Here is a 19300-nt window from a genome sequence, read left to right as displayed (position 1 = left end):
GGCACGCACATTCTGCTCTTCAATCCTGATCCGAACATTTGATCTTTGTATATATCAGTGGTGGCAAACCTACAGCACGCGTGCCCAGCCAGCTGTTGGTTATCATTGAAAGTTCCAGAGGTTGACCACTGTGGTGCGCATCTTCAGTACCAGCAGAACTGGCTTTTCACAAACTAACATGCCCCTCTCTACCATCACATCGCACTTTATGGGAGCACATATCTGTAATCCCAACATTCAGGAGGCTGAGGCGGGAGAATTGCTGAGTGTGAGGCCAGCCATGAATGAGTTCAAGATGGTCCTAGACCGTATAGCAAAAACCATCCCCCAAAGTGAAAACAATATAAATAAATATTTTATTTTTTTAAATTTGCCCTTTGCTGTTGCCTTAATACATAGTTGGGTGACAATTTCTGTGATTGACTATGTTATAAAGCCATGTTCCTGTGATTTTAAATGCATAGCACATCTTAATGTTTTATCAGAATCTAATGAAAGATATGAAATGTGTTTCCAAAATAGTTCACACTCATGCCTGTAAGTGTACCCACGTGTACGTGCACACACTCATACAAAACATTCATGTTTCAGGGGATTGTTGAGCCTCTGTGGGTTCAGGAGTTTCTGAGGACTTCTCCACATGCCCAGCATTGCCTCTTCCAATGTGTGCCACAGCTTTGTGGGCTAGTCTTTCATTCCATTTACAAACAAAGTGTTTAGTGTACATAACATGCAGGAGACCATGTAAAGAGTGAATACCAGTATTAGGGCTTGGACTCAGGTCAGTCTGACCCTGGAGTCTGTCCGTTTTCTTTTTGGCCATATGAGGCATTGAATCCAGAGCCTTTACTCTGAAGTACATCCCGGCCCTGATTTTATTTGGAGAGAGGGTCTTGCTGAGTCACTAAGTTGTTCGGGCTAGGCTTGTGGTCCTTCTGCCTCAGCCTCCCAGGATACTGAATTACAGGATGCTCCACCTCACCCAGTCGGAGTCTAGCCCTTAGCCTCTCTCACACTGCCTAGGAAGTCTGAGAGAACACTCATTTAAACCCTAAAAGCATCTGGGATAAGAAAGGCCTCGGCTCTAACCTCTCTGTTATGTGAAGGTAAGGTAATGTGTACAGTTACGTGACTGACAGCCGAGCAACAGGTACGAGTGGTCGGTCAGCACAGCCCCAGCGCGTCCTGTCTGTCTGGAGTTGTGGCGGCTGCAGTGCTGCCTTGTCTTTTAGGACCTGGAATACCGTCTGGATCCAAAGACCAAGGAGCTGCCTCACCTGCGCAACCCTGACATCCTGGTGGGTGAGAATGACCTCACGGCCCTCAGCTACCTGCACGAGCCTGCGGTGCTCCACAACCTCCGGGTCCGCTTCATTGACTCCAAACTCATCTACACGTACTGTGGTGAGTGGCATGGCTGTCGCAGAGCGGGAGCCTAGAGATGAGGGGCCCGGGAAGAGCAGGCTATGCTTGGGTTTCCTCAATGCCCAAGCTGCCTGGAGCGCTCAGAAGGCTCTGAGTTTGCGTCCTCCTTCCCAGAACAAAGCAAGCTGGCCTGACTGGGGTCCCCACAGAAACCTATGTGGACTCGAGGTCAGACTCAGCCTTGCGTTCAGCTTAGAGACAGCGCGTGGAGGGCAGGTGCCCAGGACTGACCTTCGGTGCGAGCTGCAGTGGCACATAAGTCCCCTTTCTCCTTGGCACCCAGGCAGGGGGCCGATGGCGCCCAGGCATCCCCTCGGCTCTGCTGCCAGGCCCCTGTGGGCCACGCTGCTGTGAGCTGAAGCTATGTTGGCACCTGTGTTGGGTTCCCTTCCCTGTCTCTGCTTCTCGTGCTCTCTCTCTCTCTCCTTCTTTGTGTCCTTCTTGTCTCTGGCTCTTTTCCTTCTCTGGCATCTTTCTTTTGCTAGTCGCTCTCTCTCTGAAGCTCAGATCTGCCTTTCTGTTCATTTCCATCTGCATTTATTTGCTTGCGATACCATCAGTGCTCTTCAGTCCATAATTACTGCCCCATTTTGAGAAACAGCAGCCTCTTTTTCTTCCCAAAAGAATGTACATCATTTGTGCTGACTTTTCTTTTTCATTACTAAATGAATATTTTTCTCAGTTTTCAGTTTTCTTTAGCTGGGCGTGTTATGCACTCCTGTAATTGCAGAATTCTGGAAGGCTGAGGCAGGAGGCTCACAAGTTGGGATGAATGTGTACAGAGTGCAGGCAGGATTTTGATGGGGCTCAATGGCAATGTGTCTTTTACTATGATTTCTTTTAATTTAAATGTTTATAGTTTTCAGTCACAGCTTATATATTTCTTACTTACCTTACTGTTTGAATTTCCCGTTAGAATATAAGCCCCATGTGAGTAAAGACCTGTCTTTTTTGTTTTCTGTTATGAAACCAGCACTTAAAAAAGACTCAAAATATAGTTGGCGCTGAAACATACTTTGTGAACAACTTTAGTAAAGTAGTACATATGCCTACTATAAAATTTAAGGAAATGCAGAAAAGGATTAAGAAAGAAAATAACTGTATAATTTGCTACCAAAAATAACAAGTGTTGTACTAACACACACCCTTTCTTTTTGTATGTGTTAGATACTTTAAGCAAATATATAGATGATATCAGTTTCTGTATGGTCTTAAAATGTGTTGGAGATAAAGTTTTGCTAAGTTGCCAAGGCTGCCTCGAAATTGTGGCCCTCCTACTCCGGATACCTGGATTACAGGTGTCAGGCTTGTACGTGGCTTGTGTGTGGTGCTGTGTCGCACCTTCCTGTGGTGTTTGGACACCCTTGGAAGTGTCTTCTGGTGGCACCTCAGTCTGTCATGTTTCTATAACAGCATATAGCTGCGTACAGATTCTGTTTCCGTGTCTATTCATTCTTATGAATACCATTATGACAGACATCTTTGTAAAAATAATCCTTTGCATGAACTGTGATGATTTCATTTGAATAATTTTCTAGAATTATGGCTTTTAAATTAAATGTTAATGAAAATATTTAAAATTCTTTCCACATTGTCCTCCAGGTTTTTTTTGGTTGTTGTTTGTTTGATTGGTTTGTCTTGAGACAGGGTCTCACTGGGTAGCACAGGCTGGCCTTGAGGTTGTGGTGACTCTCCTGCTCACCTTCCTGAGCGTGGGGAGCACAGACTGGCCTTGAGCTTGTGGTGACCCTCCTGCTCACCTTACAGAGCATGGGGAGCACAGGCTAGCCTTGAGCTTGTGGTGACCCTCCTGCTCACCTTCCTGAGCATGGGGCACACAGGTTGTACCACCGTTATGGGCCTTTTCCAGTGTTAAATGGTGCTTTGGTCAGGACTTTGTACAATGAGTTCAGAGACAAAAGCTGTGCTGTGTGTTGTGTGTGTGACAGTTTATTAGTTTAATGTCAGCTAAACTGAGATGAAGTTGTGTGCTAATGGCGAACCTTGGTTTGCCTCTTTTGATATTCCCATAGGCACTCCTTGACTCCTTTCTGTTTTGTCCCCTTCCCCCAGGTATAGTCCTGGTGGCTATAAACCCCTATGAGCAGCTGCCTATTTATGGAGAAGATATCATCAACGCATACAGTGGGCAGAACATGGGTGACATGGACCCACACATCTTTGCAGTGGCAGAAGAAGCTTACAAGCAGATGGCCAGGTTGGTGGGAGCGTGCTTTGTTGCTTCATCTCCTGTGACACATTCTTCTCTGTTGAGTCATGGATATTTTAACATGTAGGGCAATTTGTAAGCTTTACTAAATAAGCAGCCTTGAGCAGTTGCTCTCAGATGGCCTGGATTGTTATTGAGAATCTCACATTTATGAACAGATGGCATGGTTTTTTAAAAAAACTGCCTTTGGAATCTCATCCTGAGCCTCTGACCAGACAAGGCCAGATGTTATATTTTGCAGACAGGAGGGTAACATAGTGAAAAGGAAACTTTGAGCTAGAGAATGAAAGCTAAGGCGAAGTGAATCTGGTGGTGATATATATGATAGGGCATCAGAGGTGCTGGGCAGCCTGAGACAGCTTGACGTTAACCACAGGGCCCTAATATTAGAGGATGGAGAACTAGAGGAAGTGAACATCCTTAAGACCAGACTGTGGTCTTCAGAGTGTCATACAGTATAATGTAAAACAGTGAATGCGTAGAAGAATGGCACATATTGGACTCATTTCTCTAGCATACAAAGCAGAACCTGGCATGTTAGAATGTGATATGGGAAATCCTCCAGCAACTTAAGGGGGAAACTTGTGTTGCAGAGATTTTTACTTCTCTTCTCCATACGTACTCAGAGTATGTAAGACCCATGTATGAAAGAGTTTTAGGGTTATGCATGAAAGAGCCCATAAGGCCATTATGCCCTTCCCAGTATTAATGCATACTGATTGCATAGCATAATGGATGTCACCGTGGTGTTCTGTCCTTTGTGTACCTGTGGGGAGTACTGGGGATTGAACCCATGGCCTTCACATTCAGCTACATCCCCAGACCGCTTTTTATGTCTTGTTTTGGGGCAGGGTCTTGCCAGGTTGTCTAGGCTGGGCTCAAATGCAGTTTTTACACAGGAAGGTATAGCTTGTAGTGTGTTGGTGTGGTCAGATTTTCCTTGATTTCCTGTCCCACCCCTCCCTCCCCAGCCAGTTACCTCTTGTTGCTCAGTCACTCACTGTGATTTCTTTTCTTTGAGGCAGGATCTTTCTGTGTGAATCAGGCTGGCCTTGAGCTTACTCTGTGGCCCTGGCTGGCTTCAAACTCTCAACAGTCTTCCTGCTGTAGCCTCCTGAGTGATGGAATTACGCCTGGCTTCCATGTGATTTCTTAACTAAAGTCTGTCTTTTGGCTTTGTGCAGTTTTCTTTTCCAGGCAGTTTTAAAATCTGTGTCACTCACTTATGACATTTGTGTGCCATTCATATGAGTAAATCTGTCCCTGTAGGGTCTGCTGCAACACACTGATAGGCTGTGTCAGCTTAGGCTTACAGTCGGAGTCCATACTGGCTGTGGAATCGTTTCTCACTGCGTTCTTGCCCAGCAGAGGTGTTGTCTTTTCCAGATGTGAGTCCTGGTCTCTCACATTACCCCGGCCCTAGAGCCTCTCATGTTTTCAGGGAGGTGCGAGTGGCTATTGTTCTGCAGCGCTTTCTTTAGCAGACACGAAGCCCAGGCTTGGTGCCAGATACAGAGGTAGCAGAAACACATTAGACAAAGTAGGCAAAATTCCTGCTCCACAAAGGAAAACGCAGTAACGGGTAAAAAGTAACACACAGTTTGCCACCTGTCGGTGAGTGCGCTCTCTGTGGACAGTGCCAAAGATGGATGTGGCTGGATTATGATTGGGAACTGGGTGTGGAGGGGTATAATTGCAACCCCAGTGCTGTGGGAGACTGAGTAAGACTGTAAGTTCAAGGCTAGCCTGGGCAATTTAGCATCACTGTGTCTCAAAATACGATACACTGCAATCCTAGTCCTCTGGGAGCTGAGGCAGAAAGATCGAAAGTTTGAGCCCAGCATGGACAATGAGGTGAAGCCCCATCTCAAAAAAAAAAAAAAAAGCTTCTTCCCAGTGCTGTTCCTGTAGCTCGCTGGCAGGTGTGCAGTAGCTCAGTAATAGAGCACCTGCTCTTGCCTAGCACGTGCGAGGCCGTGACTTAAACCCTCATAGAGAAAAAAAGAACTACAGATCATAAATAAGAACAGTGTGGTATCTATATTACATTTCCTGATTTTAATCAGCATGGTATATGAGAGGGTATCTGGATTTGTAGGAAATACAGTTGAAAAAATGTAAGAGTTAGTTTTGTAGCTTACACGCAAACATTTCAGAAAATATTGGAATTAGAATTTAATAATGCAGATGGACAGTTAATCTGGAAAAACATGTGCAGGAATTCAGTTTGCTATTTTTGTCATTTTCTATAACTATGAAATCATAACAAAAGAATTTCCAGAAATCAGAATGATAACTGAGTCCAAGGCGAGGCCAGGACAGTGGTTAGGTGGTCATGAAGTGGCCCGAGCAGGAAGTAGTCACTAGTTGAGGACATGCGTGGAGATGGTGAGGAGGGGTGGGTTCTGGACATACTGTGCAGGTAGGAACTGGCGAATACTTCCTGCGTGCTGTACAGGACAGAATTGAGGCTGGCTACGTGGGAGTGCTTTGGGCTCTGAGGCTGGGCTCTCCTTCCCGAGTGGAGGACATTGCTGCAGGGTGGGCTCCAGTTTGGCCCTTCACGGTCGCAGTGATAGTCGGCATCATTCCTCACAGCAGAGCCGCACTAGTGTCCTTCTCAGGCAGGCACATGTCCAGCAGCAGCAGCGTCCCCGGGGCCCGTGGCTCCTGCCCTCTCGGAACATGCTCCTTGGAAAGTAACTCCCAAGAGTAGCTCACTTGACTTCCCCAGGGGAGCTCTGTGGCCGCAGCGTCTGCTTTTCTTTTTACATTCCTGCTTCATGTTCTTGCCAGTGACTTCTCACACTGCAGCTGATAGTTCTCTCTTACCTAAGCTTTGGTGTTAAAGCATTGGTTGGTTGCATTTTGCCACATGCCTTGCCAAAGTAACACTCATTAAGAAGGGCACCCAAATGGGCACCCTTAAGAAGGACAAGTTGATTGTCTGGGAGGATATAGTAATAGTATGACCTTGAAAAACTAGAGATTATATTTTTTAAAAGGATAAAATCTCAAAGGAAAATCTAGAAAGTAGAACTCTGGATAAACTTTATATGTATAGAGAAGGACTGGACAGACCAAATGTGTGAAGCTCCTGAGTGACCATACAGGGGAATGGGCTATGGTGTAGTTTCTTTCTCTTTTGTCCTCCCACAGTGGCTGTACTGCCCTGCAGTTGTGTTTTCCCACCGTGCCAGGTCCCTCTGCCTAGTTTCCTTCTTGCCATGCAAGGTGGTTTTCTCCCAGTCACCATGGAAGAGAAAGCCTTTCCTGCTGTACCCTCCGGCTGTCACCTGGTCCCAAGTCCTTCCTCTAAGCTGTCCCAGTGTCCTGGCAGGGCTCTTCGTGTGGGTTATGCCCCGTGGTTTCATAATTGTGAACCTCTCTGTCTTCCTGGGTAGGCTGGCCAGGCTAGAATCTTAGATCTCCCCAGAATGGTTAGCTGCTCTTTGTGTTTGCTGAATGAGTGAAATTCACAGACGTAGAGCTCTGAGTTCCCAGTAGAGCCCTGGAAACACCGCTGACTGAGACAGGTGCGACAGCTCACGCTTGACCCGGGCCAGCTGGGGCTGCAGCCAAGGCCCTGAGAGGACTGCCTGTCAGGAAGGCACCATCATCAGTGCAGGCCCTTGGGACCTAAGAGATTGTGTGGCTGGTATTTTGTATTCTTGCGCTCTGCTCGCTCTTTCCTTGTGCTGTTCACATATGTTGCCTTCTCCTTCCCTGTCTCTACTCAGCGCCCTCACACCAGTCGTCCTACTCTTGTCTGCTTTTCTTTTTCTTTCTTTCTTTCTTTCCTTCCTTCCTTCCTTCCTTCCTTCCTTCTCCTTCCTTCCTTCCTTCCTTCCTTCCTTCCTTCCTTCCTTCTTTTTTTGGTACTAGGGATCAAACTCATGACCTTGCTCTTGCCAGGCAGGCACTTGTGCCGCTGAGCTAAGCCCTCTCCCTAAACTGAAATACATTTTTAAAGACTGCATTGTACTGGCTCTGCAAAGATTTGTTTCCTCCTCTTAAAGGCAAACAAGGGAGTTGAAGATGTCGGTGGGCCAGGCCCCTGAGTTTCAATCTCAAACACCCCTCCAAGAAAAACAAACAATGAATTGTTTTACACTTTTCTCCCTGTAGCTTCTTCTTCAATTGTTTTGACTCCCTTTTTATTTGGGGACCCCCTAGAGGACAAGTATTGCTAGCTCAGTGAAGCTGTTCAAGCCCACCTGAGTATGTGTGGCCTGTCCTGTCCTATGTGCCTGCAAACCTGTGAAAGTCAACCCAGAGTCAGTTTGAATTTTAGATCACTGTGCTTTAGCATTGGAGGAACCTGAGGCTCTGAAAAAACTGTGACCCCAAGAGGCCAGGTGTTGGTCATCTTTCCATTGCAGAGAAAGCCTGAGGTAGTTCCAGAGGAGCCAAGGTCTATTTTGGCCCCAGTGTGGAGGGTTCTGTCCGTCAGTCACCTGTTTGGGGCTGTGACAGGGCAGCAGGTCCCTGCAGAAGTGCAGAGCAAAAGCTGTTCACTGTGACAGCCTGTGCACGGGGGAAGGTGCTGCACACCAGGACCCACTTCTTCCTCCGCCACCCAGCAGTGCCCATGCTGGAGGCTGTGCCCAGAACATGGGCCTGTGGGGGCATTACCCACTGCAGCAGGTGGGATCTGGACTCCTCAGCTTCACTATTGAAGGATACTGCTTCCTGTGGTCAGAAGCTGGGAGCCCAGAACACCACAGAAACAGAAGCAGCAGTAATGTCCCTTAAAATCGCTGGGTTGTGTGGATTCTGGAAAAGCAGATGTGCCTCTGCTGTGTGCCCCACATTGGGGTATGTGTGTGTGCGCACGCGCATGTGCGCACAGATCACTGTGATTTCTTTGAACAAGCCTTAACTCCGTGGCCTTTTCTGTTATTCCCCATGTCACAGGAGAAGGAGAAGGGAGCTTCTGTAGGAGTTTTTAGACAACATATTTTGTCATGAAGATCTGAAATAGGTTTTTGAAAGCCATACAGAGGAGGACAGTGGTTTCCATTGAGCTTTGTTTTCTCTAGCCTCCTATTTGCGGTGGGAAGGGGTGTTGGGAGAAATTCGTCACTGTCGCTGTCACATGGGGTGCATTCACGGCACTGATCTCCTTGGAATCAGGCAGAAGGCAGTCATGGCGATGCCATGCCTCATGGGATGCTGGCATGCCTGCATTGCACATCTCAGTTCTTCTACTTCCCCTGCCTTGCCTCTTCTGAATGTGTCACGGAGGGTAATCCAGACTGCGGATACTGACCTTCGGCTGAGGTACTGAAAAAGTTAAATTCTGAGGATGTTTTAAAAGGATATTCACATCAAAATGAGAACTGTTTCATTAGAGCAATTTATTTTCAAACCAGGCACGAATGAGCAGAGGCGCTAAGTAGAGTGGCAGCTTGGTTCATGAAGGTAATTCTTTCCCTGATTCTGGCTGCAGCTGAACTGCGGGCACGGTACATACTGTGTCCATTTCAGCCTAAAATTCAGAGGAAGAGGTGACGTTCAAGGCATCCCATGAAGCCAAGGGTCACATATGCAAGCTTGGCCCTTCCGAACGAGCCATTCCTTCTCCTGCCACTCCTTCCCCTCCCTTTTTCCTTCTCCCTCTATGTCGGGGTCAAATCTAGAGCTGGCACATGCTAAGCAAGCTGCCTACTGTTCAGCTACGTCCCTGGCCCTTTTATTATTTATTATTTGGAAACAGCGTCTCACTGAGTCACCAGATTTCCTAGGCTGGCCTCAAACTTGTGACCTCCTGCCTCAGCTTCCCGGGGAGTTGGATTAAAGGAATGCCCCACTGTGTCCAGTTTGTAAGCAGTTATTCGTGTCAGGAACCTCATACTTCTGCCCACACTGTTGAGTGTGTAAGCAGCAGGAGCTGCCCGCACCACACAGTGAGCAAGGAGGGAGACGCTGCTGAGGGGAGCCTGGAGTGGGCAGAGTGGCTGTGACCGGTCTTTGTTTTGCAGAGATGAACGGAATCAGTCCATCATCGTGAGTGGAGAATCTGGGGCAGGAAAAACGGTCTCTGCCAAGTATGCCATGCGCTACTTCGCCACTGTGAGTGGCTCTGCGAGCGAGGCCAATGTTGAGGAGAAGGTCCTGGCCTCCAACCCCATCATGGAGGTAAGGTGGCAGCACCCCGGCTTCTTTTCCTGCGGTTTGTCAGGAAGGACTCACCGAGGCCTTCAGAGGCCTGGCTTTCCCAGCCACCAAGATGGCAAGGAAGGCTGGAAGTGCCCTCCACCCAGATGCAGAGGGAATCCGTTTTTGCCCGCTGCCCCACGTCCCAGTCCTGCCCCAGCTGTCTCCTTGGGCACAGGCAGCAAATTCATTTTCAGTTACTGCCTCAGGACTCACCCCATGTTTTCTCCCCTGGAGTGTAACTCACTGTCTCCTGGCCTGGGTCTTCCCTTATCCTCCCAAAGCAAAGGCTCCTCCAGGCCAGGCACAGGTGGGTGCGGGGTGTCTTTGCCCATGATCCTGTTCTGTGTTCAGTCCCGCCTGTTTGGCCATGGTTCAGATGCGCCCTAAAATTTGAATTCTGCACTTAATCTGTGATCTCATGAGCTTTGTTCTTTTCATTTTTGTTAAGTTCATCACATAAGGACAGGTTAGTAAAAGAAATTCAGTAATTCTTCCTGAGGCAGAAAGAACTATGGAAAGGGTGATGTAAAGCATCTTTACAAAGTAGAAATGTGGATGCTAAAGAAATTGGAATTCGATGCATGAGCTAACAAAATGCTTAAAAACCTCTAGTGGGCATTATTTTATTCCTGTCTTTTTCCTCCATCGAGCATATTTATCACCTAAGCGCAGAAGGAGCTGAGCGGCCGGCGCACCTGTGCAGTGATCTGTTCCCGAGGTAATCGTGCCTGGCTTGCAGTGCTGTGTGATGCTCAGAGCAGAGTGCTGTGACCTGCTGCCCTCAGCAGTGCCCTCCAGAGTCACAGGCGTCTCTGCAGGGGTGGAAGGACAGCCACACTGGGGGTGCACTTGGGGGGCAGAAGATGGGGGGTGCGTTCTGGCAGAGTGGGCAAGAAGAGACTGCCATGGGGGCTGAAGGACAGGATGGGGAATTGGAAGCAAATTAAGATTTTGAAAGCATTTACTTATGGACAGAATGGTAGAGACCACCGGTGCTAAGACTGGAAGAAACAGTTTGTTGCCAGTTTTTGATCTTGGGTTAAAAAAACAACAGGGCTCTGCCTCCTACCATTGTTGTTACTGGTTTTGTCACGACAACAAATTCCTAGAATTTGGCAACAGTTCCTCCCATTTAGTCATCTTCTTTTTTGGCAGTACTAGGGGGTTGTTCCCAGGGCCTTCCCACTGAGCTACATCCTCAGTCTTTTTATTTTTTATTTTGAGCCAGGGTCTTGCTAAATTACTAAGTGGCCCAGAGTGGGTTTGAACTTGGAGTCCTCCTGCCTCAGCTCCTCTGCTGAGGCTAAGATTATGTGCTCTTACTACTACGCATGGCCCCAGTCCACTCTTACTGGTAGACTGTCCTCAAGTCTGGATTGTGATAGCATGAGGGAGCCCGAATCTTCCAGACTGTACCTGTGAAATGAGGATTTGAAATTGCCCGGAGGATAACTTAAGTAGCAAATGAACTTTCTAGAATATGCTAAAAGACGAGTGAACCATTTTATTACAGTGTTCTGGGCCTTGTGGCACACATGAATAATCCTTGCTACTCAGGAACACTTTCAAGCTGGAGGCCAGCCTGGCATAGAAATTCTAAGATGTAGCTCCATGCCCTCTGGTTCATTCCTCAGACAAACAGACAAACAACTGCATTGGTTTCCAGCAGCACAAGTCAGAGTTTGTTAAAGGGAATGAGATGAAAACTTTGGAAGGAACAGAGATAGTGCTTTTTTTCTTGTGGTACTGGGGATGCACCCTTACACATTCCAGCAGACACCACCACCGAGCTCCATCCCCAGCCCTTTTTATTTTATTTTGACATAGAGTCTGAGTTTTCCAGGCTGGACTCAAACTTGTGGTGCTCCTGTATCAGCTTCCCGAGTAAGCAGGATTGCAGGTTTGGGCTACTGCACCTGGTTCATACGCTGCTTTTTAATATTCAGCCAAAACGAATTTGTCATGTTTGCCTGGGCAAACAGAAAAGATAAAGGGATCCACAGTGGTTAGGTATTTCTCCCTATTTTTCTTGTTTAATCTGTCTGTAGGAATTTGGATTTAGAAAATTGTGCTAGTTAGAGAAATAATTTTCAAAAGAGTTGTCTCAGATTGAGAGACAAAAATGAAATGAAATACTGGGCTAAAGAATGTCGTCAAAGGATTTACAGTCAGTAGAAGGAAATACTAATGAAATATTGAAGCTGTAGTTGGAAAATCCGTCGGTTTAAATGACCTTTAAGACTGTGTCTCCATATTGGAGCTTTTCACTGTGACAGCAAGAAAAGACCACACGAGGGGGCACACACCATCCCAGCACTGTGGGAGGCTGAGGCAGGACAGTCACAAGTTTGAGCTCATCCTGGGCAACTCAGTGACTTAAGAAGACCCTATCTCAGAATAAAAAAGGGCAGGGGACACAGGCAGTGCCCAGGGAATTCTGCAATACCATGAAAGGTGTGTCCAGGTCCCCGTGGTCTGCGGAAACTCTTCCCTGGGTAGCGTGCGTGCATCAGCTGGTGGCGTGGCCCCATGGCCAGGTCTGCATGTCGCCCTCATCCTCTGCAGAGGCCTCGTGGCAAAGCCTGAGGGAGGCTGCTCTTTCTCTGTTTTATCTCGTGTTTTCTTTATCTCCTGCAAATTTTCATTTGAGATGGGGCACACTGGATCTTAATGGTTCTTTTTTCTCTTCAGCAACCACAACTGAAGATTTTCACCTCCATTTTATGAAGAAAAGTAACTCAGGCAGCATTTCACTAAAATCAGTACAATCCAGCTCATAACATTTTTCCCTTAGCAATTTCTTGCTGATTGAAGTGAAAATAACATTAGTCTCCTGTTAAATATTTCTGGTCATTATTCTTCTCTTTTTAATTCTAGAAAAGTGCTTAAAATGTTCGTCTAGATTGTAGCCTTGACCTCATTATGGTGATACCTGTTCTGCTTCTGAAAGTGAAAATTTCCTGTCCTGGACTGATCACAGATCTGCTGTCGGTTGCCTTACTGCTGTTTTCCCTTCTGATGTTTGTTTTCTTCGTTTAACGATCAACTACTACTTTCACCTCTTCTCCCACTGTGCTTCTGAGATACTAACCTAGTGCAGGCTTTGCTCCCTTGAAAGATGTTAATCTTGTGTGACATTAGCTTCTTAAACATGTAATATAAGTCATAATGTGATTGTTCCCTTTTCTAACTGCAGTTTTTTTTTCTTTTTTTTTTTGCTCTGCCTTAAAAGGAAAAAACTTAGAAGATGTCACCTAGATCAAAAAGAAGACATGCCATTTTAGGTTACATTCTCTAGCAGATATTTTGCACGTTTGATTCATCCATCAAACACTAAACCCAGGTTTTACTTCCTCTGGCTTCTGAAATGGCATTTAAATTGGGAAGATAGTACTAATACTCTTAATAAGCCTCAAGCTTTATTGGTATAAGATAAAAATGTTAGAAACTGGTTTCTAAAAAGTCCGTGAATACTGCAGCAGTATTTTCAGGAAAACTATCTCATTTACATAAGACAGTTTTCCAAGAAATAAAGATCTTGATATGTGGCTGGCAAAACTTGTGCTTTGAGAGCACCCAAATCCACCCATCTTCCCGTGCTGCCCTGAAAGGGTGTGTTTGCGCCTCCGAATGCAGCACGGAAGCTTCCTAACTGAGTCAGGTTGGCTGTTTCTGAAATAACAAAAAGACCAGGAGGACGTTCTGCAAGAGTAACAAGATGAATAAGAACCATTAGTGTGCATCTGTCATGTGCAGTGGGCAAAGCTACACCTGTGCCTGCAGGGCACGATTGGCTCTGTTCCTAATAGAGTCAAAGATAGAGAGTTACATTCTGCTCTGTCCTCTCTGTTCCTGGACAGACTGAAGCATCAGGTCACAGACTAAAATCTCATTTTCTCCTTTGCTTCTTAGTCAATTGGAAATGCTAAAACAACCAGGAATGATAATAGCAGTCGTTTTGGGAAGTATATTGAGATTGGTTTCGATAAGAGATACCGAATCATTGGTGCCAACATGAGGACTTACCTCTTAGAGAAATCTCGAGTAGTGTTCCAGGTAAATTGGGTGCGCACACTGTATTTATACTTGTGTTGGATTATCACATAGCAACAGCACACATGCTTGCTGCTATGGCATGACTTATTTCTAAGTTATCATTATTATTTTGGTGCCGGGACAAACCGTAGACCTTCACACTGATCTACATACCGTGTCTTTTTTTAAAGTTTGAGACAGGGTCTCTGGCTAAGTCATTGGGGAGCCCAGGGTGGGCTCAAACTTGTGATCCTCTTGACTCAGCCTCCCAGAGTGCTAGCATTACAGCTGTGCACCACTACACTGTGGTCAGTCTTTCCATTTTTAAAACTACTAGCTTCTGAGCAGCCAGGCTATGTAACTGTTAAATATGGATGACGGGTTAATGATTTTGTCTATTTCCTACAGATGTTTATTGGAAAGATAAGTTTAAGAAGAGACACTAGTAGTTAGAGTCTTATCTCTCGTCTTTCCCAGTTGATAAAGGGAAGGCATTGACTAGTTTCTTTCCTTGCTACTTTTTCAGAATATGATGTTGTTCAGTTAGAACAGTGAGGGTTAGTGAGCAGACGTAAGGTCCCACTGTGTTGCCCAGGCTGGCAGCAGACTCCAGGGCCCAAGGGACCCTGCTGTCCTGACCATCCCGAGTGGCTGACTGCAGGACTGTGTCACTGTGCCTGGCTGCCAGAGTGACTGTAAGTCCTAAGGTTTACAAGTCATACATAAGTCTTAGGGAATTTGGGGAAGGACAACTTACTTCACCACCCGAGATAATTAAATATTGAATTGTATTTTATGATAGAATCTTCTGATTTTAGAGTAAAATGCAGTAATTGAAAACTCTTCTTATTTCAAAGGCAGAAGAGGAGAGAAACTATCATATCTTCTATCAGCTTTGTGCCTCAGCAAAGTTACCTGAATTTAAAATGCTGCAATTAGGTATGAATGTATCATTGGATTCATTGTGCTATGTTGTTCTCTCTTAGTTTGTTAGTTTCTAAATCTACTTGTTAAAAGGAACTTAGCTTATATTAAAATACTTGTGGCTAAAATGGTTAAAAAGTCTGTGGCTGGATTTCACACAGCTCGAGGTGGGGAGAGACGGAGCAGGGATTGGCCCAGGCTGATGCTCGTTTTGGGTAGCTGATGAGTATGTAGGGGTTTGTCACACTGCTCCCTGCTTCTGTGTATGTTTAAAATTTTCCCTGGTTAGGAAATGAACATTTTAAAGGCCTGTGGGGTTTCTGATGAGAGTGGCATGGGAGAAAATGGTCTTGCCGTGTAGTTTGGAGTTAAACTACTCATTTCTCCAGTTATGATACGTATAAATATTTTACGTCATTATTTGGTTGAGTTTTGTGTTAAAATCTAATTGAAAACATAGGTAGTTAAACTCAAAATGCTGTGTGCTGAAATGTGCTATTGCGGCCTTGGATTTAGCGGGGTGGCGGGCAGAGCTGCTTCACAGGACTGCAGACCTCTCGTCTTCATTTCAGGAGCCGCAGACAGCTTCCATTACACCAAGCAGGGGGGCAGCCCTGTGATCGAAGGGGTGGATGACGCCAGGGAGATGGCTCACACCAGGCAGGCCTGCACACTGCTGGGTAGGTGACCCCTCCGGAGCTGTGGGAGCGGCAGCCTTGCAGCCCACACTGCCCCAAGTGCAGCACTGGGTGGCTGTTCGGCTGGTGCTGGCGGGAGGTGAGAGCAGCTTGTAGAACACATTTAGACCACACCTGGCAGTGGAGGGCTCTAGAGTGGTGCTGCTCACACAGCTTTGTACATATATAAAGACAGTTTAATTACATGCTTAAAATGGGTGAATTTTACACAAAGTGTGGCTTAATAAAGCTATTTTAAAAAACATATTTAAGGCATCAAGGCAAAGAATTCTGGAACAAGACAGTAATTCTTTGTTCAAATTTTTACAAAAGTCAAGAACCTAAAACTAAATGAAATGGTTTCCTTTGTAAGCTCACATTTTTGGGGGGCCTTGTGTATCATTTTTGAGCTCGTTTGTGGCTGAGAAATGTGACCATGCTGGCATGGGACAAACATTGTATTACACATGGTTCCCTGCACAATGGGGAGTCCACTCAGGTGTTACTGTCTTCTTTCTTGGATTTAAAATGTTTCAGGTCTACATGTGAATAAATTAATCTCCAAATTTTAGAGATGAATTATTTTTCTTTAAAACTACAGATTGTTAATTCAAAAATTGTATGTTGGTATTTTGAGGAGTACCCTCAAGTAAGTTAATTTAAAAGTACATTAACAAGATCTATTGCTGATTCATACGCATATTAAACTACTTTACTTCTAGGGATAGATTATAAATTTGGAAAATGTCATAATGTAGGAGGAAAACACTCATTCTAAAAAGTCGAATTGAATTACGCTGTATACAATGATGCATTCGGAAATAGTTTTACATTGCTACCTGGATAAATTCAATCTGATATTCTAGAAGTTCTGACCTCACTGACAAATGAGGCCGGACCAGTAAGACCCTCACATTGCCATACTGCCTGAACCCTCAACCCTGCTCTGCCGCTCGGGGTGGGGTAGGGGGTGCAGGCACGTCCTCCTCAAGCTGGGGCGCGTAGCGGTCTGCATGCTTCTACTCATGGGGTGCTGAAGCCCCTTACATTTGTAGTCTGTAACTGGAAGACTTTAAAATCAGATTTGAAATGGCTGCAGCTTGCATTTGGAGTAGAAATGAAATGTCAGTAACATTAATGAAACGCTAAGAGTGATGGCGAGGACAGTCATTTGTCTAGTGCTCACAGTGTGTCAGGTCGACTGTGTGCATTATCTCATTTAATCTCTACCAGAGCCCTGTGAAATGTTTACTCTCATCCCATATTTCAAGCGAGAGAACAAGCCTAGGTGGTGACGCTGCTTTACAGGGGAGAGCATATTTGTGGCAGAGCCAGGTGGAGCCCAGAGGGGTCACACCTGCAGTCTTTGGTCACCTGTGATGTGTCTCATGTTGTGTCCATGTACACGAGCGTACGGCCAGCACAGTACATTATCATGTGTACAGCGTCTGGCGAGACTGAAGAATTGATTATAGGTTAAAATTAGCTGCTGTCATGGATTAGTTGCTGTTCTGAAATTAATGAAATTAATTGTTCACTTACTCTTTTTGTTCCAGGAATTAGTGAATCTTATCAAATGGGAATTTTTCGAATACTTGCTGGCATCCTTCACTTGGGAAATGTTGGGTTTGTGTCCCGAGATTCAGACAGCTGCACAATACCTGTAAGTTAGAACAAGCTTAATGCAGTAGCAGCTGAATTGTGTTTTCCTTTTGTTGATTCTTCCTAGAAGCAAGAGATTTCATGTCTCTAATGTTGTCAGAAAGATAACTGTCAAAGAGAGATCCAGTGATAATGCTTGAACTGAGTATAAAACATGGAATCTTACTCCTGCTGCAGTGATTGTGTGTGTGTGTGTGTGTGTGTGTGAGAGAGAGAGAGAGAGAGGGAGAGAGAGAGAGAGAGAGAAAAGAGAATTTGGATACATGTCTTATTTCTATAACAGCAGTGGAAGTTTCATGTAATAGATTGGTAAATCAAGAAGGAAAGGTTCATTTGGCCTATGACACAGGTACCAAGAATTGGTAAGTTTATACATTACACTGCGGAAACATAAAGGGATTAAAAGTTATTGAAGAAACTGGTAACACCATTTGCTCCTAGGGAGATGAATGAGATGGCTGGGGTATGTGTGCAAGAAACTGACCTACCCTTTCCACCTTCCTCAATGTGGGACATATGCACCTGTTAGCTATACAAATGTGTAAATGCTTTCCCTCTTCTTTCTCTATATTTGAGTGGATGGGTAGATGAGTGGATGAATTTAGTGACCTTAATGTAAACAGCCGCACAAGATCAGAGACTCATAGGAGTTAGAGCTATAAAGGACCCTATATACTCCACAGCAAGACCCTCTCTGTGACTTCACTTTTGGTGGCCTAGTTACCTGTAGTCAATCTTGGTCTGAAAATATAAATGGAAAAGTCTAGAAATAATTCAGAATTATCCCCAGGAGTGGGATAGTGAGTTGAATGGAATTTCTATTTGTGTGTGTGTGTGTGTATGTGTAATCTTCATACTGATTTCCATAGTGGTTGTACTAGTTTATATTCCCATCAAAAGTGCAGGGAGCCCAAATGCCCATCAACTGATAAATGAATAAGAAAGAGGTAGTTTTTTTAAACAGTGGAGTACTACTCAGCCTGAAAAGATAAGCAAGTAATTTTTAGCTAAATGAATGGACCTTGAGGCCATACTCTTTAAAGGAAATAAGTTGGACACACATGTAAATGTTGCATTGTCTCACTGGTGTGGGAAACAAAGTGTAAATAAGAACCAAAGTGTATAGTAGATATTGTACAATAGAAAGAAATTGTTCAAAAGGAAAGGGGAGGGAGAGGAAGGAAGGAAAAAGGAAAAAATGAGGAAAAAAATATAAATGGAAACAGAGCTTTGTAAGTAAGGAGGGGAAGAGGAGTTGAAGGGAGGGGAATGGTAAAAAAGAAGAACTAAGATACATCGTATCCAGATACAAAGTCCCTATGGTGGATGTGATCATTGTGTATTATCTAAATTATACCAATAAACTTAATTAAAAAGTGAAAAAAAATGCAAAGAGAGATCTTTTTCCCCTGTATCCTTGCCAGTATTCATTGTGTTTTTTAAATTCTTGATGATAGCCATGTGTGTAATCTGAAAAATGCATGAATGAGTAAACTAAAGGAGAGATGACGGGAAACTAGGCAGCAGACTTTTGGAGATGAGGAAGAGTATGGGGCGGGGGGAGGGAGAAAGGGTTACTGTGATACAAAATGGTCAAAGTATGATAAATCTGTATATCAGTTTTCCCAAATGAACCTCATCGTTCTGAATTACTTGCATTAATTTGAAAAAGTGGAGAATCGAGTTCAAAAAGGATGGATGAATGAGTCAACAGAGGGATAGAAGGGAGGAAGGGTAGATGAATAATGGGTTTTAAGTGGCATGCCACTCTGAGAAGCCTAAGGAATTCTCATGCTGTCCTTCCACAGTGTACTTTAGTTGTCCCATTGTATTATTAGTTGTTGATTGTACTGCACCAAATTTATACATTAAACTTAAGATAGATACATGCCTGGAAGGAAACGGACACACTGTGTAGCTGCAGTATCTGGCATCCCCTGGGCATGCTGGGCTGCAAACCCTGTGATCAGAGGCCACTGCTAGACTGGCGAGACATAGAAGAGTGTTTGTGATCAGCTCCAGCTTCCGGCTCAGCCTCTCTCCCTACTTCTCACACTGCACATGCCAGCCAGTGACATGACAAGGCATGTCTGTCTCCTGCTTTTGCTTAGATCCTCATTTGCCTCTCTTCCCTGGCCAGTTCTTCCTTGTAACTTGGACATACCTTCCCCCTGTGTTTTCCTTT

The 19300-nt window shown here is 45.1% G+C and overlaps 1 protein-coding gene across 9 annotated transcripts in view; it reads left to right on the top strand.

Moving 5' to 3' along the window:
• Myo5a (myosin VA) overlaps positions 1-19300 on the top strand; it is a 155233-nt gene that overhangs the window by 58278 nt on the left and 77655 nt on the right. For 7 of the 9 annotated variants that reach the window (XR_010047556.1, XR_010047555.1, XM_013154616.3 and 4 more), the window contains exons 3-9: positions 1233-1404; positions 3499-3643; positions 9640-9796; positions 13730-13873; positions 14710-14791; positions 15349-15456; positions 17010-17116. Coding sequence is in view for 7 of the 9 variants with exons in the window: in XM_013154616.3 (XP_013010070.1) it covers positions 1233-1404; positions 3499-3643; positions 9640-9796; positions 13730-13873; positions 14710-14791; positions 15349-15456; positions 17010-17116 (915 nt within the window). In the remaining 2 variants the exon portion in view is untranslated. Of the gene's footprint in view, positions 1-1232; positions 1405-3498; positions 3644-8787; positions 8939-9639; positions 9797-10515; positions 10536-13729; positions 13874-14709; positions 14792-15348; positions 15457-17009; positions 17117-19300 lie in introns of those variants that run through there. The other 2 variants (XM_063248871.1, XM_063248878.1) reach the window with 2 other exon arrangements.

Source organism: Cavia porcellus, unplaced genomic scaffold (genome assembly GCF_034190915.1).
Source record: "Cavia porcellus strain 051 isolate PalLab524CR breed Dunkin Hartley unplaced genomic scaffold, mCavPor4.1 scaffold_1, whole genome shotgun sequence".
In the NCBI taxonomy this organism is placed as follows: Eukaryota; Metazoa; Chordata; class Mammalia; order Rodentia; family Caviidae; genus Cavia; species Cavia porcellus.
Note: the sequence above shows the minus strand (reverse complement) of the source record. Positions and strands in the feature narration are given on the sequence as shown.